The sequence below is a fragment of the Vanessa tameamea genome, chromosome 28 (genome assembly GCF_037043105.1).
Source record: "Vanessa tameamea isolate UH-Manoa-2023 chromosome 28, ilVanTame1 primary haplotype, whole genome shotgun sequence".
Taxonomy (NCBI): domain Eukaryota; kingdom Metazoa; phylum Arthropoda; class Insecta; order Lepidoptera; family Nymphalidae; genus Vanessa; species Vanessa tameamea.
The window spans coordinates 370982-396580 of NC_087336.1; the positions used below are offsets into that span (position 1 = coordinate 370982).

General features: G+C 36.2%; 3 protein-coding genes across 3 annotated transcripts in view; all 3 read right to left on the reverse strand.

The window, feature by feature from the left end:
• Positions 1-264: 264 nt before the first annotated feature.
• LOC113395372 (uncharacterized) lies at positions 265-12910 on the reverse strand. Its single transcript, XM_064219391.1, has 14 exons — positions 12834-12910; positions 12342-12542; positions 11627-11786; positions 10865-11241; positions 10614-10730; positions 9990-10086; positions 9344-9380; positions 8392-9252; positions 7379-7872; positions 6720-6789; positions 6184-6281; positions 5683-5811; positions 3460-4972; positions 265-1133 (listed from the first exon to the last, which is right to left on the reverse strand). Exons 1-14 carry the CDS (start codon positions 12908-12910, stop codon positions 277-279), a joined length of 5088 nt encoding a protein of 1695 aa, XP_064075461.1. The 3' UTR covers positions 265-276.
• Positions 12911-13486: 576 nt separating this feature from the next.
• Positions 13487-16818, reverse strand: LOC135194211 (uncharacterized). The gene is made up of 3 exons (XM_064219392.1): positions 16376-16818; positions 14711-14818; positions 13487-13642 (listed from the first exon to the last, which is right to left on the reverse strand). The coding sequence occupies exons 1-3, from the start codon at positions 16496-16498 to the stop codon at positions 13487-13489; spliced, it is 387 nt and encodes a 128-aa protein (XP_064075462.1). The 5' UTR covers positions 16499-16818.
• A 5890-nt stretch (positions 16819-22708) lies between these two features.
• Positions 22709-25599, reverse strand: part of LOC113395370 (neogenin) — a 144263-nt gene continuing 141372 nt past the window's right edge. Inside the window, exons 29-32 of the mRNA XM_064219580.1 lie at positions 25446-25587; positions 24855-25015; positions 24178-24258; positions 22709-23593 (exon numbers count right to left, since the gene is read on the reverse strand). Of these exons, the coding sequence (XP_064075650.1) occupies positions 23451-23593; positions 24178-24258; positions 24855-25015; positions 25446-25587 (527 nt within the window). The 3' untranslated portion in view covers positions 22709-23450. The remainder of the gene's footprint in view (positions 23594-24177; positions 24259-24854; positions 25016-25445; positions 25588-25599) is intronic.

Sequence of the window (25599 nt, forward strand, 5' to 3'; positions counted from 1 at the left end):
TTTCATGATTTTCCATGGTTATTAGTTGTTATCTAACGTCGATCATACCTAGTTAGTTTAGATGATCTTTCAAAAGGTTGTCAAATTAACTTCTACTCCATGTGTACTTCCAAGTGTTACTATAAATTTTGCGAAACATTACATTCAAGTTGAGCTGTACGTCCAATCGAATCAATAATGTTTGGCTTCGTTTCTTCGCTTGCTTTGAGTGAGCATTCATTCATTAGAGTATCAGTCGTAATGTCTTTTTAAATGTAATTGAATTTTACTTGAGGTTCATTCTGATCCGTAAAAGATAGGCTCATCCTTTACGGATACATCGTTCGATGCATCAGATAGGTAAGAACTTGTTTCTTGATCAGTAATTTCAGTTTTCACGTCTTCCGATTCGGACGAACTTTTATTTATCACTTCATTGTGATTGATATTTAAGGTCGTTTGACATGCATTATATTCTCTACTAGTTTCTGATGGCGATTTTAAAATATTTTTATCTTGAAGTGGTTTGTTAAAAGCGTCGTTATCAGACTCGTCGGTTGAAGTTTTATTTGTACTTTGACTACCATCGACAGATTGCTTGGCTTTTTGACGCGCTCTAAACGCCCTACTGCGTTCTGTAGATGTTTTCGCAATGATTATTTTTTTATTTCGATCGGCTAAGGCTTTTAAGGCTCTTTGACGCGCTCTAAATGCTCTGACACGCTCGCAACCTGTTTTACGTTTTTTCTCTCTAATTATAGTTAGCATCGAAGGCTCTGCGTTGTCTTGACAACTAGACTGTCCTAAATTTATTGGATTGTTCTTCGATGGTTTTAGTTTTACAATATAATCAAAATTTGACTCATCGTCACTGGCTGTTCGCTTAATCACATTACTTAGTTTTAGAGAATTGTCAGGTGGAGCAGCATTACTTGAAGGTAAACCAACTCCATTCTCTACAATATCGAGTGGAAATTCTTCTTTAACGATACACACTTCGTCACTGAGAGATTTGTCCGCATTTATCGGCGCGCGTTTTTTACTCGCTCCATATACTCGTTTAAGCGGAGATGTCTTGGCTTGTTTCATCACAGAGAACAAATCGTTTGCTTGAGTGCTGGTGGATAGCTTTGGCGCTACCTTGGGCATAAAATCTGTAAATTTTACATCGCTAAGTTCAATTGTATTATTATAAACTTAAATTTATTACTTTTTCTTTAATTTTAAATTTAAGTCTATTACCATTACAGGGGACTCTAATTGCTTTCGTGGTTGTTGTTTAAAATTATTCAAACTACAAGAAAACAAGTTAATACAATTAGTTACGTATAAAATAGTAATCATTTTATTAACAGACAAAACAACTATACTTTGAAAAAACACATATGTAAATACATAATTATAAATATAATTAAATTAAAAGAATGAATTAATAAAAAACATAGTTTATATTCTATAAAATAAGATAGTTGTCTTATTTAAGCTAAATAAATATACTTTTTATGAGAAAACGGTTGATCCTAAATAATATTTTGTAATAACATTTTCTGTGCCAAATCTGTGTCGCTAGATTTTTCTTAATATATATGGTCCTGGTAAAAAGAGGAAGACGTGTTTGGAGTGTCTAAGATTTGGCCCACTGCCTTCACACGCATTCTATTTTGAAGTGTGTGTTGTTTAATATTACGTTTCTCAAAGCAAGCGAAGAGATTGAGACTACTTCCACACTCGCATCGTCAGGCATGTGGATGTACCTTTGAAAGGGGACTACAAATATCGACTGAGCTTAAAGTAACAAATTCAACTGTTCTCTGGAGTTAGGATGTATCTGGAACAAGTAATTTCAACCGCCAGATCATATGCGGATCAGAAAGTGCACTGAGTGCCTGAACCGGCTGTGAAACACGGGATTTATCGAAAAGGGTATCCGGGTACACGGTTAAGATGTCATCTTGATCAATTAAAGTTAAAGATTCTGCTGCTTTTTGATGGATTCAGCATAAACTCACGACGTGTTAACTTGTCCTTCTGACACAGTATTGATTGACGAAAACGGTTATGACATCGATGATATGGGAATTCCATTCTGCTGTGATATAATGCTGCTGGCGATGTAAGCAACACTTCTATTTTACGCAAAGCATTCCTAAATTAATGTCTTATTCGTTTTTAAAAATATTAAAATTACACATTGATTTAATATCTTTTAAGGTGAGGTCCGTCTTTGACAGAACGTCGCGGTCTACTGACCGGCATATGGGACCTCTGGAAGCTCATTTTGATGGCATATTATAAATTCCTATAACACTTGGTTGAATAAATATTGAGCGCAATGATATATTTTTTGTTCAAATGATGATTTTTATAAAAGTTTGGTATTAACAGTATTCCAAAAAATGGTTTTAAAGCTTGGACAACGCGACCGGGACAAATTCGTAGAAACATATCCAAAATCGAATAGTAGCTCAATAAGTTGAGTATCAATAAGTTGAAAATGTATTTGAGTCAGACATCATTTTGGTATTAAGTCAGCAAGAAACAGCTCGACTTCCGCGGGCCTCGTAAACTGAACAAAGGAGTCTCACTAAAAATAATTAAGATCCTACTCCATAACCAACATTATCTGTTGGTTTAAATGTTATTTAAACGATAGTTATTACTTTGTAACTCATGAGTTCTGACATTTGACCGCCCGGCTGGATTATGTGACTACAGAATTCGTAGTCCTGTCAAAGCACGATGTACTCCGTTTTGTTTTTATTTTATAAGTGGGCAATTGGAGTAACTCTTTGTAAGTGGTTATCATTGCTAAGTGAAATTGGCGCCAATATGCTATCAACCTTGGGAACTAAGATGTTATGTTCCTTGTGCCTGTTACACTGGCTGATCACCCTCGAAACCGGAACACAACAATACTAAGTACTGCTGTTTGGCGGTGGACAATCTGATGAGTGGGTGGTACTTACCCAGACGGGCTTGCATAAAGCCCTGCCACTAAGAAATTTACTTAATGGTAAGTGGACATCACTGCCCATAAACAAAGACACCTTGAGAATTAATAACCATTACTTAGATCGCCAATACGCCATCAAACTTGGGAAATAGGAGCTATGTCCCTCGTGCCTGTAGTCCCACTGGCTGACTCGTGTTTCCAATCGAAACATAACATTACTAAGTATAGCAGGTTAGCGACAAAATATCTGATGAGTGCGTGGTACCTACTCAGACGGGCTCGCACAAAGCCGACCAAGTCAATATTAACTCCTAGCGTCTATGCTTCTTTACTTAACTGATAAAAATATACGTGATACGATTTTACATTAAGCACTAAAGTAAAGTAAAACTTTAGTTCAATCCGTAATCGTCCCACTGCTGGGCTGAAGTCTCGTTTCCTTTTGAGGATAAAGTTTGAGGCTTGGACTTGAAACTAGGATTATAAACAGTTAGATGAACCAAAATTAAAAAAAAATATACACTTACTCGTCTCGGGAACGTTCCAGATTGGTATCACTTGAATACCACCTTCAATTTCTTCTTTTGCGGTCTCGCTTCTAGAATTACCACTCGTCACAGTGACGGGGTAAATTTTCTGACTGACCATTGTCGCTGGATGATTCGTGTTCGGCCATGGCATATTAGAAGATTCTGTTTTCAAATCGTTCTGGCTTGGCAAAGCCGTTACGGACGTTATTGGCATTGGCACAGAGTTGTTTCTTCGCATTGGCATTGAAGTGCTTGACATATGTGTCTCATAGTTAATGTCGATTTCGTCTCCCAAATTTTGAGGATACGTCCGCAAATTGGGTGGAAATGTAAATTTTTGGTTTCGTTGAGGTATTTGATTTAGAGAGGATACGCTTTGTATTATAGGCATTGGGGGGTTCAGTGATTCCGGTATGACGGAAGTCCCTCCCCCTTGAAGATCCGGTATCTTCACTACATAGTACAGCGAGGAGGAATTCGCAGGGATCGAGACATTCGCATCATTCGGCACATCCGTGTTTACGTTCAATGGTTGGATGTTAGTGTTTCTGTTACAGCTTGTTTCTGTGATTGCGTTTGGTGTTTTAAGATCTGTCGCTTCATTCGACTGTTGGTCCTTGTCGACGGATTTTATAACGTAATACACGGTCGAGTTATTTGTAAGTGGAGTCGGGGTCGACACCGCTGTTTTGTTTTTCGCTTGTATTCTCCCGGCGACTTTCGATAGGAATGTTAGTATTTCTCCGTTCTTGTCCTCTGGTACTTTGCTGTCACAGTCGCCATTAATTTCTATGGTATTTTGAACTATTTTTATTTTTATTTGCGGTACACTTTCATTGTTCTGTGTTTCTTGGTCGTGTACTTTAATGCCATCACGAGGAACATTCGCAAGTGCGTTTATTTCTAATTTATCATTGCTGTCATCGCACAGATCAATCACGCAGTCAGATGCAATTGTTGACGTAGTCTCGGTCTCAATATCAGCCTTAGATTCGACTTTTGTAATTTTACATAGAGTATCTGGTGGCGTGTCCAAAGATTTCCTTTTTAAATCTTGATCTGTTGTTGTATCTAGGTTAATTACTAGTCTACCCATTTCACTGTCACTTTCGGATGATTTACGAGAACTCACACACGTGACTGTCGAGAAATTATTTTCTAAATCTTTGGTGACGTTAGTTACGTCACTCACAGTTTCATCTTTTAGTTTGATTATGACATTGAAGTTTTCACTTTGAATTACACTTGCTTCTTTTTTAATAATTTCTTCTGTTTTTTCTTTGGGTTTCTTAGGTTTTTTACGCTTTTTCTTCACATTTTTATTTGTTTGAGTTTGAATTTCTTTTTGATCTGTTTCGTCAGCTTTGGGTCTTAAGTTGAAATATATTAGATTTTGGGACTTCTGCCGCTGCCACTCTTGAGAACAGTTTATGTTCGGATCGAGCTTGAGCTCTTTCTTGAATAGAGATTGTTTCGTCTCTTTTTTCTTATTTCCTTTACTTTCATGTTGCTGTTAAAATAATAGTAAAATCAGATATAGATTATCATAGGAATTATTTGATAAACAACGTTTTCAATGAGACCATTTAAGATGAAATAGGTTAAGCATGCATATTTTTAATGTAATTACGTCGATTGCTGTTCAAAGTACAAGTCACTGGTTCGGAAAAGAAAACTAACCAGAGATTAAATGGGCGAAAAGAGACAGCGCGTTTATATATGCGAGGGTCTGTGTTCTGATGTGTTGCTTTAAAAAAATAAATAAAGTACCAGCCTCTAAATTAGTCACTTCTGGGCTAAGGCCTCATCTTTTGAGGCTAAAGTTTTAAGACTGATCTGAATTGTTATTGGTCGGTGTCGGTGTCGCTGCAAGATATATTAACTATATATATATACATATATTTTTTTATGATATCGGTAGGCGGACGAGCTAATGGGCTACCTGATGGTAAGTGGTCACCACGGCCCATAGACAATGGCGTTGTAAGAAATATTAACCATTCCTAACATCACCAATGCGCCACCAACCTTGGGAACCAAGATGTTACGTCCCTTGTGCCTGTAGTTACACTGGCTCACTCACCCTTCAAACCGGAACACAACAATACTAAGTACTGCTGCTTGGCGGTAGAATATCTGAAGAGTCTATATCTCACATCAACGTACCACCAACACGTGAGCCTATCCCTGAGTGGTGTTTGTGTCTCGTGTCTCCCTTACCTTCAGCAGCCTCGTGCTCATTTCTCGTATGTCTCTGTCCAGCCTTCTCTGTTTGTTTCCAAAGTCGATGTCGTTCTTCGCGGGCAAAACGATAACTGGATCTGGTAATTTAGCCAATCCGCCTCTCCTCTGAGAAAGTAGGAAAGAAAAAATACTTAACATACAGCCTATTGATGCCTTACAGCTGTGCCTGGTAACGTGTTAAGGGTTCTATATGGGCAATCTGATGATAAGAAATAACGACTATCAACTAATATCGAAAATATAAGAAATACGTGGACTAGTGGATCTGTAGGTCGGGTTCAAACCCTAGGGTCACACTAACATACTTTTATGGGGTTTTTCAGTTCAGAATTTCTCAGAAATTTGGAAGTAGCCAGTTGACCCCGGTGCACATATAAAACTATGCCTGCGTCTGGAGCCTTTCCAGTCGTGTCAGATGGAGTAATATATCATCTGAGTCTGTTCCCTAACATCATCGTGTATACAATAATAACATACCACAATTTTCTTTATCATTTCTTTCACTTCAGTTTCGCTGGGTAGATTTACATAGTATGCGGGGGTTTTAGTTGTTACGTCAGTCGACTCTTGATTATCTGTAAAGTGGTAGAATGAAATAAGTGTTTAAGTGATTATCCCATATAGGTTATTAACGCTGCACTAGGAATAAGGCAGACGTGAAATGACACCTGGGGGGGGGGATTCTGGTGTGGAAAAAGTATGACGCTCTCTAAAGCCATTGTGGGTTTAGAGAGCATCTCAACTGCCCCCTACTGTCTTGTGTACATGGCAAATATACTATACACTATGTTGCTATGTATATTGTATAATAATAATAATAATTTAAAATATCAGCTATCAATGTAACATTGGAGGCGCCCCGAGTGTCTAAATTTTCAAAATTTAGAATCGATGAGATTTTTTTCAAAGTTATTCATAAAACTGTTTATTTAATTAATTTCCAAAACAGAAACGGTATTACCAAATAAAGTAGTACACAAAAATTATATTAAACATTTAAATTCAATACTTACTGATAGAAATATTCGTGGGTTGAACCTGTGATTCTGATATCGGTGCTTGGAGTTTAGTGGAATCGATAACCTGAAAAATTAAATAATCTCAAAATATTTCTATACAAAGAGTTACTCCAAATGTATATGTTACTTGCAACCAGTTCAAATATAGCCATAAACAGCCTAGACGTTTTAGCAAGCGGCGTTATTCAATCAACGGTCTGAATGAAGTTTAGTAAATCTTATATATTAATTGCGTAAACCGTTGTCCCAGTGGTTATTAACGATCGGTTAGTCTCATTTTGAAGAGGATTAAAATTAGAGAGGATTCTTGATTGCAATTTACTATTTAGTCACAAATCAACAAATAATTAATTTTAGAGAGCACAAATAAGTTACTGAATTTATAAGAAAAAAAATGAAAAACGTAATCAAAGTTAAAGTAAGTCGCTATCGACAAACTGTAATTCTAACTGAACTAATGTATATGATGAGGTTTCATCATTTTCGCACCAAAACCTGTCACAAGTTTCGAAATTCCTCCCACCACTACCCACTAGTAAATCTTCATTAACAGATTAGGGTAACTTGCTTTACTCTCCTGAATAACTGGCACCAACCCATACGGACGTGCACAAATCACCGCCACCGAGCGAGTTAAGAAGCGATGAACTTACAATCGTGCGATTGCTCCCGACGGTTATTGGAGCGACTTGAGCCGTCAAAATCGTCCTGTTGATTCGCCGAACTTCATCGATACTAGCCAGCTCGACCTTCTTCACGACCCTCGACACCCTTTCCAATCTGACGAGCACGGGCTTACACGATTCCAGCAATCCAACGTTCCTCTCATTCCAAAATTCAAGCGAGAAATATGTCCGAGGCAACTTCAAGCGTTTGGTCAGAAATCTTCGCTTATGTTTCAAACTTTTCGGCATTTGATTTAATTCCAAGTTCTTCTGTCTCGAGATACCGTTTCTAGAGGCTCGGTGCGGAGGAACATAAGGCCGGCATTTCGCTAATTGCTTCGATGTTACATTTATAACTTTGGAAAAATTTCTGACGCTGAATCGTCTGCAGTTTATGGTATCGAACTTCGACAATTTTCTCCAAACGTCTATTTCTTCGAGCGGCGTTAATACCACTTGAGATAATTTTAAAAGTTTCTCGTCTGAAATGAATTAAATGTTTGTCATGTCAATGTCAATAAATGGGAGAATAAAATACCTTCGCCTTAAGAATATTCTGAATTAATATTCTTTATATATATAAAGTGTGAGGAAACAGTGTAATTAAAGACTATATAAGGCCGGAGTTGCAGAATATCTCTGAAGCGAACAAATGCGCAAAAATTGCAATAAAACTTGGACCCCGGACTTAATGCAAAAACATTTCTAAATGACCCTTCTTTTGCCATAATCAGTGACAGACAATCGGAACTTACGGAGCGATTTAAGAGGGAAACGCATCTTGTTTTTAAACCACGCTGTCATGATTTGTAAAGAAATTATTTATATCTTAGTTTTAAATACAACAATTTAAGGTCTCACTAATAGTCTACGGAGAGACCGTCTGGTGTAGTGACCCGCATCGACGTCTGGGTAACCTACCCAGACGGGCTTGCACAAACATACGACCAAGTAAACACACTGATCATACAATATTCTGTAACTTAGAAAAGTACACTTACCAACGAATGTAGAGTCATCATCATCAATTTCACATTTAACAGAACCATCTAGAGACTCAATTTCATCTTCTTCAGATTCTTTAACAATCAAGCTAGTTACGTCGTTAACACGGCCAGTGTCTTCAACATGACTGTCCGATATATCATCAATTAATAAATTATTCTCGACAGTTTTCTCATTCTTAATTATTGTGTCGTTATTTTCAACAATAGCTTCTGATTGTGTATCAGTGTCATCTAACTTTTCGATAGTTTCAGTTTTTATGGTAATGTTATCTTTGTGTGATGCAGTGTTAAGTTCATCTGTAGGAATTGTATTAAGCAAATAATTTAGTTTTTCATCTTTTACAGTCTTCGTTTCGATTTTATCATTGCTAATAATATTCGATTTTTCACATTCACTTGAAGGGCCCGCGCCCTTGTCTTTGGTTCTTGTATTGTTTGAAGTATTTTGTTCAGTTTCCTGACTATATTGAGCTTTTATATTATGTACATCACTATTCAAAGCTAACGTTATATTCTTAATATCTTCATGACAATTCAGATATTCATTGACATCGTAATCTGAGTCATCTTCGAAAATTATTTTAACTTTAGCGCTCGTTGGATCTAAACTTTCTATTGTTTTAATACTAATGTCACTTTCTTCTATTCTAGTAGTTATTTTATCTATTTCTAAACTTGCTTCTTCCCTATCTATATGGTTATCACTTGGCAAGTCAGCTATATTTGGTTTTCTATTTGTAACGTTTATCTGTTCGTCGTCAGAGTCGGACACTGTTATAACTTCTCTATTCTCATTAATTATTTCGACTTCGTCATCACTCCAATCGTTAATTTCATCGAACAATATATTTTCATCTAAAATGGAATGTTAAAGATAAACATTTATAAATTTGCTTTATTAAAAATCACTTTTAAGTGTACATGAAGCATATAAAGTAACACTTACCAATGTCAGGTACCTCCAAGTCTGTATTAAATAGTTCCTAATGAAAAAGAAAACGTTTGTTTAAAAGCTTATTTTATTACAAGCAATACATCTGTTAAAAAGTTAATTTCGTCAGTCCGGACATGTAAAATAATTACTAATATTTTTTCTATATATACTTATTTACTTTACTTTATATTTTACATATCCACAGTTTCGCAACAAAAATAAACGCTATAGAGGACATAAGGAAATTAATGACTTTATGAGTACAGCGTGGCCTATTACAATGGAAGGACTAGAGATTAACATAACTTTGACTTAGATATTTCATGCAATTTTCTATAAACTATGCTATATAACTAGACTTTACACGAGCTTTAAATATATAAAACTACCTAATATACCCCCCGAGGGGTGAATTATAAAGTAACCTAGACTAATATCACACAAAGTTTCATCTGAATAACAGACAGACTTACTTTCGCCTTTACAATATTAGTATAGATGTTGATATAAAATATAGTATAGCAAGTCTATCTCGACCAATTATATCACGTGAGTTTATGGTCAAATTTGTTTATGCTCACTCCTCCGAAAATTGAAATAGGCTATAGAATTCCAATGACTTAAGACGAGAGATAACAAAAATGGAATAAATTCTTACAAATTTATAAGATTCTAAATCACAGTCCAGGAACACTTGATCAGTCCCCACGAGTTCCTTCCAAGAGGGCAACGTCTCGGTCAAAATAAACGGAAACCTGAAATAAAAAATTGGGCTTAGAACATTTCACATATTATGAGCATCACTTACTTGGTGTTAGGGCTTTTCGCAAGCCTGGACTACCATGGAAGGAATGGTGGGTAGGTACATTTAGCAGTAGAATAAGTGATGAGTACCCACTCTTGAAGTATTATAACAGTCACGAGAGACATAACATCTCAGCTCCCAAGGTTGATGGCGAATTTGCGATGCAAGAATTATTGAATATTTCTTACACAGATCTCATTGTGTATGAGCAGCGGTGACCACTCATCGTAAGGTCCGTTGGTACATTTGTGCTTCGTCTATCTATTATAATAATAAAAACAAACTAGCAATAATCACACCTCGGATTAACTTATTGGGAGTGATATTCTCCTTGCGCAGTCGTTGAGCCTCGTGGTCAGAGCACATAGACCTTAAACGAAGTTTGCAGCGTCTAATCCAGACAAGTACTGCTGATTTGATATGATTAATTCGTATTTAAAATTAATTTAGTCTTTTTCGGTGGAGACAAAAGCTCACCTCTTGCCCATGGCCAGCAGCAGCGGCACCGGCGTCGCCCCGCACAGCAGCGCGCGGGTCTGCTGCTTTATCTCGTACCAACGCTTTTGCAGCAACACCGCTGACGCAGATCGACCACTACGACGTACCACATTTATGAGGAAACTAGCGATTTCAGTGCGAGACAATCTTATTATACAAATTTAATGGAGTAGCAGAGAATTAATAACAATAATAAATTAAAAGTTATTCTCAATAAGAAAAATTCTAACCAATTCGTGTATTTCGAGTGCACTAATGCCCATATCTCCGCGGTTTCGTACTCATTGCGAGCTTTTTTCTCTAATTTTTCTTTATGTGTCGATAATTCGTCTTCACTGAGCTCACGCGTATGCTGTGCTTGGGATGTTGATACATTATTGTCGGAATCTTTTCTACATGATGATGTAACATTCGTTTCCTTATTATTACCAGTATTCGATCCTTCGGTCTCGGTTCGGGCGCCACTTTTTTCTTTTTGGCACCCAGTGTGGGACTCGTTTGATTTTAACTTAGCTGCATTTCTTTGGTCAATTTTTTCTTTAGCCGCAATCATTAATTTGAAGAGCAGGATCATGGGATACAAAGTCACAGCGTTGTAAAAATATTGCTGTGAAAGCAAATCAACAAGTTAATTAAAAATATGTTGTGTTTTTACGACCAAGAATACAAATATTAATTTTTATACCCCTCTTTTAAATAAATGATATATGCGTTCTAAATGTAATAACGTTAGAATATATGTTCGACAAAAAAGACATATAATAATATAAAATATAAAATAATTTGCACTGTATAAGCTGCGAAGTTAGCTAATGGCTACCATGAACGGTTTTTTTTAGGAAGACAACAATAATATAAATGTTGTTTAAGATAATTGATCATAGAAACATATACAATATCGGCTTTTAGTTCCAGTTATAGTAAAAACGCAAGTATTTCCAAAGAAAAAATATGAGAAAGTAAAGAATCTCATTGACTAGCACACAACATACCTCTCGAACTATCCGCAGGCGGACATCATAAAGTAGGCTGACGTCTATAACGCGCCAATCTTGCAACGTGAAACGTTTTAACGTATCGAGTCTTTCCGAGCAGTCACCTACATTAATCAAGGCCATTAATTTGTGAACAGCTTGGTCGTAGTAACGGGTCCTGGGAAGTAGATTTTACAATGTATTTATTGTGACTGATCTTTGAAATGGTATTTTTTTAATTATTATTACACGTTCTCATTAATTCTTCCCTAAGTTTATAGCAGAAAGGCTAGAGCACTTGAATCTTAAACGAAAATCATTGGTTTAAGCCCGGGCTAGTACCGCTGAATGTATGTATGCACAGTAAGTAGTTCATGTGCTAAACATATGCTTATAATTCCACTCACTCGGTGGTAAAGGAAAACAATGTACGGTAATCCAAATGTGTCAGATATGTGTCCATATGTGTATTCACCACCCCGCATCGAAATAGCGTGGTAGAATTCGTTCCAAGTCTTCCCCTCGTAAAGGAGAATAAGTAGGTCGCTCGGTAGTGAGACGTTAACATGCAGGAAGTCCTTCTTCGGGCATATGTATATGTCGGTCAGTAAGGTGCGAATTAAGCAGAGAAATCAATCTAAGATAAAGTGTCGATAAAGCAAAATGAGTGCTAAATGTTACATTCTGTATCGTGTATAGTGTATCGTGGGTATAAGTGCAGAGGCGGGCTCACCAGATCCCGTGCACGCGGGCCAGGTCGAGGCGCATGGCGCGCGCGAGCGGCTGGAAGGAGGCCGGCGCCGACAGCGCGCGCGCGGCCGCCAGCGGGCAGCGGGCGCGCGCCGCCGCGCGCTCGGCGCAGCGCAGCAGCTCGCGCACCACGTGGGGCGCGCGCCGCGGGGACTCGGCCTGCGGGCGGATGGTCCGTCGTCGCCTTTCATTCGCGACTTTTATACAGGAGTCAGCTCTCCGACTTACTCAGATAGAGAGCGTTCGTTATCTTTTACCGTCGAGGCAGCGTTCGTAGGCGATTTCGACGACTGAACTTAGCCTAAATTCATCCTCATGCAAGCTCCTTCTGAATAGTTTTCGTTCATTCGTCAATCATGAGAGCTTATTCTGAGTACTTTTAGAAATCGGATGAGTAGCTTTGGGGAATACCTACTGATGTAGGCGGTGATTTCCAAATATTTTTGAAAATTTAGTCAAAAACGATGACACTAACGATGACGCACGAAGTCTCCACGGTCTCTCCATCTCTATACCCTCAACGGAGAAATGCTGTGGCATGTGGATACCCATATTACAGAATTTCATCCAGCACCAGCAGCTTTCCTCACGATGTTTGCCTTCATTTTTGAAGCACGAAATTAAATATGAACACAGTGTTGATTTATGGGTTTAGAACTGAAATCAATATTTAAGCTTCACGTGCTGGGCTATCCCGACGAGGTAGTTATTTTAGAATACAATATACACGCTTAAAGCAAATGAATGCCATACGGTCTGATCTATCCTCCTCTAATGTGTCTGCATTTTTTATTGTCAAGCAGCATTACATTTTAAGATTACAAATTAATGACAAAAATTTGCCTTTTCTACTACGACGACTGCTTCATTGACGCAAATGTGTCTTTGTTGAGTATACCTAGGTGTTATTGGTCATGAGATTCTGGAATATTCGGCTGGTCTGGATGGTATTTGTCCATTTTATCTGTTATGAATCGCCATTTTTAGGTTGTAGTCCAGAATCTCTTTAATGGTCGCCATTTGTACCCCCTTCACCAGTGTTCCCAAACGCGTGTATGCTGTTATCGGTGTAAAATATGAATGGTATTTAGTACTGTTATGTATATAAGCACGTTTCTAGCATTTAGATTACACGATCTCCCTGTAAAAATGACTTACCTTAAAAGCTTTCTCGAACAAATTCCAAGGTTCGTCAAGTTTTTTGAGCCACTCCGGCGCAAATTTCAACGCATCGCGATGACCGTGTAGTCCTTGGTTTTCCGATCGGCTTACGCAGTGACGCATCTAAAACATAATATATTTTACCTATTCGTAGCAAAGTTAGAAATATTGACCAACCACTAAAATATTTATTGGAAACGATATATGAGTATTCATACATTACGTATAAGGGGGACCGTTTAATAGGCTACCTGATAGTGTAAGAAACATTAACAATTCCTTATATCGCCATAGTGCTACCAGCCTTAGGAACCAAGATGTTGTCAAATATACATCACACACGGAATGGTGAATATTCCTTACAACGCAAATGTCTAATATCTATTGTCTGGCAGTGGTACCATCAGATGGCCCAAATGCCCGATTGCATACCTAATACATAAAAAGGGCAAAAAAAATTATGACCCTTGTAAAAAGAAAATTACCAAATGAGCAATTTAGTAGTAGTCTCTAAATCAGAGACTGAAGGTATCACTTATGCCCCCTATATCAATTTATTCTTAAATATATAGCAGCATTGTTGACATTTACATCTCTATTTCATGATGACTTAATATTAGGTTAGCAAGATCACGAGCCGAGATGGCTCAGTGGTTAGAACATATGCATACTTGCTTAGCACATCTTTGATTGCGGGTTCAAACCCAGGCAAGCACTGCTCAATTTTCATGTGCTAAATTTATGTTTATAATTCATCTTGTGCACAGCGGTGAAGCAAAACATAGTGAGAAAACCCACATGTGTCTAATTTCAATGAAATTCCACCACATGTGTATACCTGCCTTCTCCTCAAAATGGATGCGTGTCCTAAGCCAACACAATGCACATGCACAAATGCAGCATAACCTTAGGTACAGGGTGTACCTATTCCCTCATTATCATAATCTAATCCGTAGGTAATTAGACTGTATTAAAATCTTGACAGGAAAACCCAATCATATTTATTGATCCAACATGAGATTTGAAAATATGATCTCTGGTTCTGCAGTTCTCTGCACTTTTAAAGCAAAAAACTTGACCAAGGAGGCTAGTTTTTAGTTTAAACATTGTCCAGCATAATTATAAATAAATTGCGATTATATAATTGAATCAAATTGAGAGAAATGGGCTTATTTGTATGTCATTCCTTACCTTGCAATAGGAGAAAGTCTTCAAGCGCTGTATTTGTGCTTTCAATGTACTAATATCTGGTAAATTAAGTTCTCTGACCAATTCCTTGTATGCCTTTGCTTGAGCGAGCTGAAATAAATGTAGTTAAACATAATGATTTTTTATAAATACTAAATAGAACATTTTTTTAATTTCATTCAAGTAGGCTTTTACAAGCACAAGTATATTAAATGAAGCCATCAGTTCAGAATGTAGATTCAACCGAGAAGAACCGGCAAGAAACTCAATAGTGACATTTTTTTTTCAACATTTAAAATACAAAGTTATGTTAGCCAAATACAATTATATATGTATTGAATATACCTTCCTGAAAGTCAACCAGTATTAGCTTCATGCCTTTCTGTCATCTATATGATCTTGTATTGAATAATATGCTTTTTTTATTAATGTATTTTGTAAAAATGATTTGTATTTATGAATCATCAAAATTAAAGTTAGTTAATTCGTATAATTAACAATTTTATTTTCATATCATAGAGAAGAATTCATGTATGAATTAAAAATAACTGTCAGAATTTAAAATCACTCTTCACATAACTATAAATAAGTATTAATCATAGAAAATAATTCCTAATTGTCAACACTGTACTATTATACTGATCACACTATTCACTAGATAAATTAAACTTCCATGTTCTTGAATAACTCATTTTATTGACTCGCATACAATATTAATATGTAAATCATTTGTACAAAACATCAGCGCGATTTAAAAGACTAGTAATTCCATCTATACAATTTTATGAGAAATAAAACTAATTGACATAAATGACACAAAATATTTTAGACACTAATGTTTAAATCAATTTGATCCAAATTGTCATACACTAAAACCTAATTTCTAGAATAGTCTAATAAAATAGGTTTAATTGTACCTTACCGACATACTATGTAATAAATTATGCTAAAGAGTAACTAATGGTTCTTCTCGGTAGAATCTACTATCTGAACCAGTGCTTTATACTTAATTCAACACTGGAACATGATGATTCAAAAGTGCTTATATGAGCCTACTTGCTTATTAAAGGAACATTTTGATTTTTGAAATTTATTTTTTAAAAAAGTCATTAATTTTAAGTAAACGGACAGACTTTATTCTCATATCCATTGATATTACGGAAAGATTTTATTATTAAATAATCATGGATGTAGTTTTCTTATAAAATAATCAATATACTCAATTTCTCTTCATCAATATAGGTTTTGGACTAGCCTGTCTCACCATATATTCTACTGCCAAATAATATTTGGTATTGTTTTGTTCCGGTTGGAGTGATGTGTCTACTGAGCCTTATTTATCAATGATATTTTGAGATATGATTTAAATATATCAGCCAATCATGGAGACAGGCCTCTTTTAAAAGCATGAGGCATTGAATTAGTTTCGACAGTTAAAAATTCACTGTTAAATTAATAATTACAACATATTTAACACAAGCATATATTATTTGTTATTGTTTAATGCAGTATTTCCATTCCACACAATAGATTTTAGGTAAGTAATTCCATTTTGCTGAATAGGTGACATTAATGGCACTATTCGTTTACTTATGCGATTGTTAACACGAATCCAGTTCTTGAAAAACTAGATTGAATTTTATCACTATTATTAAAAAGTAAACAAACCTTGACTTGAAGACTTTTTGACTTATAATGCGAGGGATTGAAGAGTACTTCATATTTAGAAAACACTATTGCTAACTTTTCTAAGTCCTCCGATTTCTCTCTTAATTCCTTGCTTCTCTTCATCTTGTTGTGTACAATGCTTGGTAAACTTATAAATCATGAAAAACTCAAATATATTTTGTCATTTGCTTTTGTTAAATTTGTCATGTTAACAATCTGTTAGTTTATAAATAAGTAATATTGACGTACTATGTTTGGTTCGTACATTATGGTTTGAAAATCAATAGTTATTTTAATAAAAACAATAATTAATTATATATGAAAGACTAAATATAGAGTTAAAACATTGAACTTATTTTAAATTAGGTTTAATTTATATTATTTGCCGCGTAAAATAAAACTTTGAACATTTTATTGACATCTAAATTTAATTTATTTCGTCTGACATTCGACTGTGCAAATACAAATAGTGGCATTAAGTTAGCTACATGTTTAGTTTCGATGTTGCCATATTGATATATTATTTTAATAAAGTTACGCCCTTTAAAATATTTTTTGTTGCAAAATGTAGGCAATTTCATTATATTTGGCAATGTACTATAAATTTTTTTTTCAATAATGATTATATACGTTCGAATAAATTGATGCGATTTTACGAAAAAATATACATGCATGAAGTAAAACTTCAAAAGCTTCTATTCAACCATAATAGCAAAAAAAAAACAAATAAACAACATTTGACAGCAAATTGACGCGCTATCATTGGTCGAGAGCTTGCTTAATCTATGATATTCACTATAGATTTACGATAAATTGGCGTTTCGAACGTCAACGAAACTGTTATCGGATTTTTTAAAGTTAAATTAAAGTGGAAATAAGTGGTTAAGTGCAATAGTGTTGTATTATACTACAGTTAATACAACTTAGGACGAACGTCACTCTCGAACCCGAAAGGGCTCAAACTTTAATGCTGAGTATCGTACTCTCCTCAACTCTCGATGACGCTTTAAAAGCCAGTAGGGTCAACGGCAAAACAACACACGGACAAAGAAAAACAAAAAAAAACTGTTGTATAAATAAAGATATATTAATCATGAACTCTTAATACTGTACAACATAACTTAATTATTAACAAATCGCATGAAATACCTAAAACTAAGGTTTGTTTATTTTTTTCCTATTTCCATTGGAATGTACGATGGAATAGGCTATACATAAGGATGTATTAAGTATAGTATTCTACTTTAGAAATCAAGATTAGCTCATACCAGAGTGTTGAATTAAAATACTACCGATTCGGAAAGTAAATTCTACCGCAGGGAGCACCGGCAAGAAACTCAGTAATTAATCATTTCCACCATTACAATTACAGAGTATGTTAATAGAGTACAATAAACAAACACTAATCAAAGCTTTTGATCGTCAATATAATCGTATATTGCGTAATACGCCTTATGTATCAATCGTTTATTTTGATATAAGTTTTTTTTAATAAGCTAAACGTTAGTGCGGTATCTTATGCTCCAGGAAGCATAATATATTAACTTTGCGAAGTGGGAAACTAGGTGTTATTAGTTTACTTTTCCTCCTCGTGTCGATACAATGGTCGTCACAGTTTCTTTCGAAAAAATCTATATTTCCTCAAAGAAAATTGGTACAGTTCTGCTCTTCTATAAAAACTCTCTTCGTATATCATGCGATGACGAAAATCGATGATACGATATTTTGATGCACGATGTATTTTACGATCGTTTTCGCGATGAGTTCTGCGTATCTTCTGGTAGGAATAGCTCTGCAGTTCTGATAAATAAAACAAATTAACAGTCAATAAATAATACAAGTTTATTGAGCTAGTTGTACAGTATATGGCACCACGGCGTGGTCATTTCATTTATACAAATTACAAATGTCTAATTACAAAAAGTCGGGTTCCTTAAACAATAGATACAAAATTAAAAACTAGAGAAATCCAATCGTCCAGTCTCTTGGTGGTGGGAACGGAACAGTGCTATTTAAATACTCCTCACGTCTTACTGACCAATTAAGTTCGTGACATTGAACATTTTAACTAATATTATTAGTGGGAAAGATAGTTTGATTGTTTATTACCGTTTCAGGGATATAGGTTACGTAATATCTGTGTACGACATACGCCCCCCCCCCCCTTCAGTCTAGATGTTTAGACTAACAATAATCCAAATATATATTAGATTAAATATTTTAACTCATCGGAATCTCGATTGAGAGGCCTTTCTTGTGGAGGCTCCAGGCTGCTGCAACGGTCGCCCTCCCGTAAATCCAACCCTACCAGGCTACCGGCAAAAACTGTTATTATTCCATATTTGAAGATAAAAAGTAACAAACACACAGGTACAAGAGACGTGTGCTTCTTTTCATAAAAAAAATATAACCTTAAAGTTTAACTGCTATCCAATACAGAGATTTCATTAAACAGTAGATTTTACGTTTAAAAAGCAATTATTTATATCGCGAGGATAACTGTCAATTGTCAAAAACTATCTAATGGAATTTTCCGTCGCCATATTCGAATTCGTGTGACGTCATATAGATAATCCTTGAAATCCATCATTTAATCTGTCTCGTTCTTTTGACAGTACTTGAACATTGTCAACATTTAGGTTGTGTCCAAATTATAGGAGTCATTTGTTTTTGTGTAATGAATGACAGAAACTTAATCGGTCAGTAAAATTAAAGATATCAGTTATATTTTTGAAATATTAAAAACAATACAAAAAATCAGTCTAAAAGTTCCCTTAATAACTAATAATACACTAGTTTGGATACCGCCGTTTAGAATATAACCAAATTATGCCAACGATTCGTTATTGTACATCAGTAACCGATCGTTTTCGAGTAACGACCCGTTAAAGTTGTACCTTTAAGTTTGCAATTCAAGAAGTTATGGACGTTGTTTATTGGAACGCTTATAATTACGCCTCGTAGATAACCTAATATCCGTAGGCAAAGCGAATCGTATCTTAAATATAGTAGCTGGGCATTAAATAACGTCAATAAAATACCCATGAGGGTACATATGAAATAAAACTGTTGTTCCTTGGCTTCGCAGATATAAACGTAGCTTAAGATGTACATTGGACATCATTCCCTTTGTCGCAAGTGTATCCCATCCTTAAGAGATTTTTAACAACAGTTTTTAATGCTTTAGAGCATGGCATTTATAACATGCAATTAGTTGCAGCATGGCATTTATAACGGATTCACAGAGTTCAATTTTAATTAATCAAAAATTAATTCTTATTGTTTCAATTCGTTTGGAAGTCTATAATTGATACAGTTCAAATAGATTTAACAGTTCGATCGATTAAAACCTCGTGTTAACCGTTATTTATTTTGACAGGTCATGTCAAAAATTCGCGCCATTTCGGTTACTTTTATAAATTATAATGGCAAAGGCGGTTTTCCAAACAGATTATCTACAGAACGTGTAAATCAGTCAATAAAATACAATACACAATGAATATTAAATAAATGCGATCAATTGGAAGAATGAAATGGGAAGAGAGGTTTATGTACGAATTTTGTCAAACCAATTTGAGCCTTGAGCGTTTATGATAAGACTAATATTGGTTTGTCAAAAATTAGACATCAAAATAAAACATTGATGTACAAATTCATTGATTTTAATCTTTATGTTCTAAGCGGTAAAATTCATAATTGGATATATCAATGTTTTATTCGTTATTTTCATGGCTATGGCATTATTGAACACGATAATTTCCTGAATATTTATTTTAATATTTTTGAATAAATATTACATTACAATAATTTTGTGTTGTAAACTAAGATTACCAAATATCTTTATTGGACTCTTTCGCAAAATCTCAGTTCGAATAAAGATTTTGTAGGATTTTTTTTTAAATCGCGTTCAATGTTGCCACACTAAAATATTTATAACTATATCAAATTGGTGCGCAATTCCAGTGTCACAGGCGATCTGCCGTTAGTACCTAAGAACTTACATTAGAATAATTATAGAAAAATATTAAACGAGGACTATTTACAAGGAGATTGTGAATATTAAATGAAAATACTCGGGCATACGATAGGTGCTATAGAAAACGAACTGATTTCATAATTACGCTGTGATGTTAAATTTTAATATTAACCGACTTCAAAAATAGGAAATGTATCTATTTGGCAATATAATTGTACATAACTTTGATATTGGATTGTTTTCACTTGAAGCGAATATTCAGATTGCCTAAATTTGAACTCGGTATTTATTTTCCAAATATAATTATATTTAGGAAGACAAGAGCCAACGGCATACTTCATGGTAACCTTACCCGATGCACATAGTTGATGAGATGACTTAACGCCGTCACAATTGATCTATGACGTTAGATTGGCTGATTACACACCAAATAGGACCTGCCATTCTACCATCAATAAATGAATACGAACGCGTATTACTAAAGCACCTTCCGTACGCCCAGATACATCGATAAAGCCCGAATAAAAGGTTGAGGCGAAACCCTTCAAAAATATTAAATAACAATATCAAAAACTGGTGTTCAATATTCATCCTTATTCCTAACGCGGTACGGTACAAAATATTTACATAAAGTGAAAACGTGCAAACGACAAATATTATGTTCTGTCTCACTCCAACACCGACTGTTCGATAAAGACAAATATCACGACGGTACAATAGTATCATTGAAATGTTGACGTTCGTCCTTTACAATAGAGTCCAAAATGCCTTGACTTGTTAGTGATTGAAATAAAATATGAAAATTAATTACAGAACGATTTGAACCAGAAATCATAGTTTTTATAAACATACAAATATTTATGTCTCAAAATCTCAAAAAAAAATCTTTCCAAAAATTCAAAGAGCGTAAACCCCAACGTTGGTTTAAATTTAACATACATCATTTATAAAAACCAAAATTACCTTCCAAACTATATATTTTATAAATCAACGTCTCCAAGCGACTGAATTGACTCAATTTGACCTTGAATCACTCAAGTTGACGTTTCAACGTATCGTAGAACAGCTTCATAACAATTTATTCTGGAAACGTCTAATGACTATGAATTTATATCCCACGTAATAACTCCAAAGTGCAATATATTATGTAAATATATAAAATGTAATTTACATAAGTTATTAAGTATAAAAATTTATACAAATCGCTTAACTTATCCGGGCTAATGGATACGCCCTAATCGGAAGTTTATTTCATATTGCGTTAACGAATTTTATTTATACTAACTGAACCTGCGGCTTTACTCGCGAGAAATATGTTATAGTATTTTAACTAAAGCACACAAATCGTAACCCCCCCCCCCATTTTACTCCCTTGAAAACAGTAGCCTATGCTCCGGCACTCAAACTATTTCGATAACAAGTTTCATCGAAATTTCAAATTGAGCGGTTTAAGCATGATGAGGTAACAGATAGACTTACTTTCGCGTTTATAATATTAGAATAGATTTAATATGTACGCACTTGACTATTATTATAATATTGACGTTTAAGTTTGTACCAACTTAAATGTCAAAACAAATCTCAAAATGGTCGATTGCGAGACGAGTGCGGATTGGGTTTGCCTCGTGTAAGAAAAGGACAGAGACACTTTTGTATAGTTGCACTTAAAATTCATTCGAGCAATATGAAATCACCTTTCCAATCTAACCAACCTATTTGACTAGCTTTACACGAAAAATTATACATACAAACTTATAATACAATTATTAAATATATAGAGAAAATTCTGTTACGTCCTTGTATTTAAAGGTAAAGTTTCTTACCGGTTCTTATCGGCACTGAAGTTTGATGTTCGAAAAGTGCCTGAATCGAATTATAATTAATTATGATTTCAGTGTTAATTAGTAACACAGTTTAGATCATAAAACGTTACGTAGGCCAAAATATTGTAAAATTTATTACAAAAAAAAAAAAAGATTCAAATCTTTATAAATATAATTTCCTAATTAATAGAATATTAGGCAAAACGATTTAATCCTATTATATTAAATTCTTGCAATTTCGTTTTTAAGATAAAATCGTGACGTCGTAGGTCTTCGCCCAGACGTGGGAATTAAACTTTTAGAAGTAATCGAATAATATTACAATAATTGAGACTAAGTTCAGTGTCACTTTTAAATATCAAAATTAAATTTATACACAATTTTTTACGATATTAATTTTAGTTCTGCGAACAACGCCTTAGTAACATTTTCACTTACAACAGTGCTATTCTGAACGTTCGCATCTCACTCGTGAAATGTCGAAGAACGACTCACGTTGATACGCTTTTTGATAACTTCTTATAGGAGGGTAAGCCGCTTCGTTACGTAACGCGTTACGGCGCCCGTCCGGCTGGCTTCCCTTTCTCTTACGCCTACGACAGAGGCAGGCAGACTCCTCTCTCACTCCAACCCACAGACAGTTTAAGTTATCACTTCTGTCGGGCGTTCCGAGATGCACGCGTATTTTTATTTTTGATTGCGTGTGAACTTGAAATAATATAATTATTATCAGAGATGTTACGGATATGTCATTTCGGATCTGAATATGGATAAATTTGACTTCACTTGTAGGCTATTATTTTACTATAATCACAGAAAGGAAACAAACAGCTTTAAAATACAATTATTTGCTCTCTTTAAGTATAGCACTATGCAAACACATAATCATAATAAAAAAATATTATCGGCTTCGGTTACGGAGCTCCATAACATCCCTGATTATAGTCAATATCGAATGTCACTTTCTGACATTTCACGACCGGGTTCTACGGTGAGTTTCGAGCTCGATCTAACAGAATAGCTCCACCGTACTGCGTGATTGTGTCCTAATACAATAAGAAAAGAGAATTACAAATACCAAACGTATCGTCCACAATTCTTCAATAGAATCATCATAACATTTCAAATATCTTGAAAAAGTCCAGAGGTCACAGTGACGAGTTCGGTTTGAGCCGATAGTTACTCAGTGACGTCGAGTCATGTCCCATCGGCCCGACGCGGCGTCACGTGTCGGTCAGACGTCGATCCGGTACCGGTCGGACGCGTCGGCCGGACGCTAGCAGTGGAACTGGTTCTGCGTGATGGCGGACAGGTCCTTCATGAGACCCTCGAGGTTCTGCATCTCGCGGTGGAGGCGCTCGGTGGAGCGCGACGGGGTCAGCGGCTCCAACTCCTCGGCACGGTGGGATACGCTGCCACCTGACGTTTTAAAATTATGATTAAATTGATCTTGCCCTTAAAGTTTTCACATATATTATTTCATGGAGAAGGATTTTTTGCACTTTCCAGCTCTCCGCTAGATGGCGCTGCAGCAGAACAACTTCTATACCGTTCAACTGACCACCTTGAGAATTGTTATAAATAGCTTGAGGATGGAGATTATCTTAGTGCAAGTCGTATGGCATGACAGTTTTCAAAGAGTTTCAGTTGAAAGACTAATTGGAACATTAATTACAGTAGCGGTACTCTAACCCGGACATGGTCAGTCCAGACTCCGGCGATACTGAAAGTCAGGATCAGTCAGTTTGCTGTGAAATATTCATAATATTTTAACATTGTATTTATGCTTCAACTCGACTTTTCGATCTACACACTTTGTAAGTAGGGTTAACATAACAAATATTTCTAAAAAATTAAAAAGATATTTAAAAATACAACTTTTCCATCAGAAAGAATTAAATAAAGGTGCAAGCCCTTTTGAGCCGCTACCGCCGTACATTCTTGTGCTACACTTTCGCTAATTCATCTAATTTATATAAAAAGAAGAATCTTCGAATGCTCACCGAGCTGGAGCCTGTTAGGAATGTGTCCGGGCGACGAGCTCGCGCTCTTCTTGTAAGGAGACGTGTCCCTCACGCTACCGGCTACGGGAACGGACAATTGTTGCATTACGATATATGTGGACAACTCGGCTCAGCGCACGGCAAGGCTGAGACTATGGCAGACGACGTGAGCCAAGACGTTTACTCGACAGTACTCGTGAGTAACTTGGCACTCAAAACTTTTTTTTAATTTTATCCCAGCTCATGTAGTTCAGACTACTATTGGGTGTGGAGTTGTCTATATCTATTCGCCGGCGATGTTTTGAAACATCATGAAGTACCATGAATTTATCTGATAAAATTTTGAAACGTGTGTGAGCCATCAACTCGCATTGAAGGAGCTTGGTGAAATTAATTGTATGAATTGGGCATGTTTTGATGTCTGTAGTCTTCATCTGGGTAATAAAACATGACGTGGTAGGTGTAATTATGCCGCATTTATGAATACGGGTGGGTAACCGTAGTGATGTCGAATACACCTAATATTTCGAATACGACAAATTGTAGTTATTAAAAAGCCTCTCTCACACGTGTTGAGACTTATTAATACTCTCTACAACTCGTGACGTGTGTGTGTGTGTGTGTGTGTGTGTGTGTGTGTGTGTGTGTGACTCATGTCAGGTAGACGGCAGGCTCACCCTTGGAGTGCGAGGGCGTCGAGTGGTCGGAGGCGGTGTCGGGCAGCGCGAAGCTGTGCAGGGGCCCGCAGGCCGCCCGCCGCTGCAGCGAGCCCGCGCCCCCCACCGGCCCCCCCACCGCGGGGCCCGCCGTGCCCACCTCGCTGCTCAGAGAATCGCGGCTGCGGACGGTGCCATTGTTACTAGTTCAAACAAGTAGGGGCTCACAAAGATTGAAGGAGTAGTGCACTGTTGTATGAGATTTAATAGTAGGGGGTATAGGGAGGGAGGGAGGCGAGTGATTATTATTGTTAATCTTATAGATTCAGGGGGATAGGAACCGAGTCAAATAATTCGGAATAAAATTATTTATTGTAGTTTTAAGCAATTGAGCGTACCAATTAAAATCAAACAATCTCCTCGATTCCACAAAAAAAATTAAGATATTTGTCAAGCAATCTCTCTCAAGTAAAAATATAAATTATATTTTATATTGAATTTAGTATATGACAATTGCATCGATCCTAAAAATATTATGAAGGGGAAAAAATATTCCACCAGTAAAAATGTTCCCGAGGAGGGTCAGCACCAGGCAGGGGCCCGACTACTCACTGCGTGTAGTGGCCGAGCGGCTCGTAGGCGACGTAGTGGCCGCGCTCGCGGGCGGAGGCGGCGCTGGCGTACACGTCGGAGCCCGAGCCCGCGCCGCCGGGCGCCGAGCACGCGCTGCCCAGCGGGCACTGCCCCGAGCCGCCTGCGGGCAGGG

Bases quoted from the DNA above. Each gene is read 5' to 3' on its own strand.
- LOC113395372 (XM_064219391.1), bottom strand. From the start codon at position 12,910: ATGGGTATCCACATGCCACAGCATTTCTCCGTTGAGGGTATAGAGATG. The intron at 10,731-10,864 runs GTTAGAATTTTT...GGTACGTCGTAG, and splicing joins CACTCGAAATACACGAATTG to TGGTCGATCTGCGTCAGCGG. The intron at 1,134-3,459 runs GTAAGTGTATAT...TAAAATTTACAG, and splicing joins CTGGAACGTTCCCGAGACGA to ATTTTATGCCCAAGGTAGCG.
- LOC135194211 (XM_064219392.1), bottom strand. From the start codon at position 16,498: ATGAAGAGAAGCAAGGAATTAAGAGAGAAATCGGAGGACTTAGAAAAG. The intron at 14,819-16,375 runs GTTTGTTTACTT...CATTTATTTCAG, and splicing joins CAAAAAGTCTTCAAGTCAAG to CTCGCTCAAGCAAAGGCATA. The intron at 13,643-14,710 runs GTAAGGAATGAC...ATTATGTTTTAG, and splicing joins AGACTTTCTCCTATTGCAAG to ATGCGTCACTGCGTAAGCCG.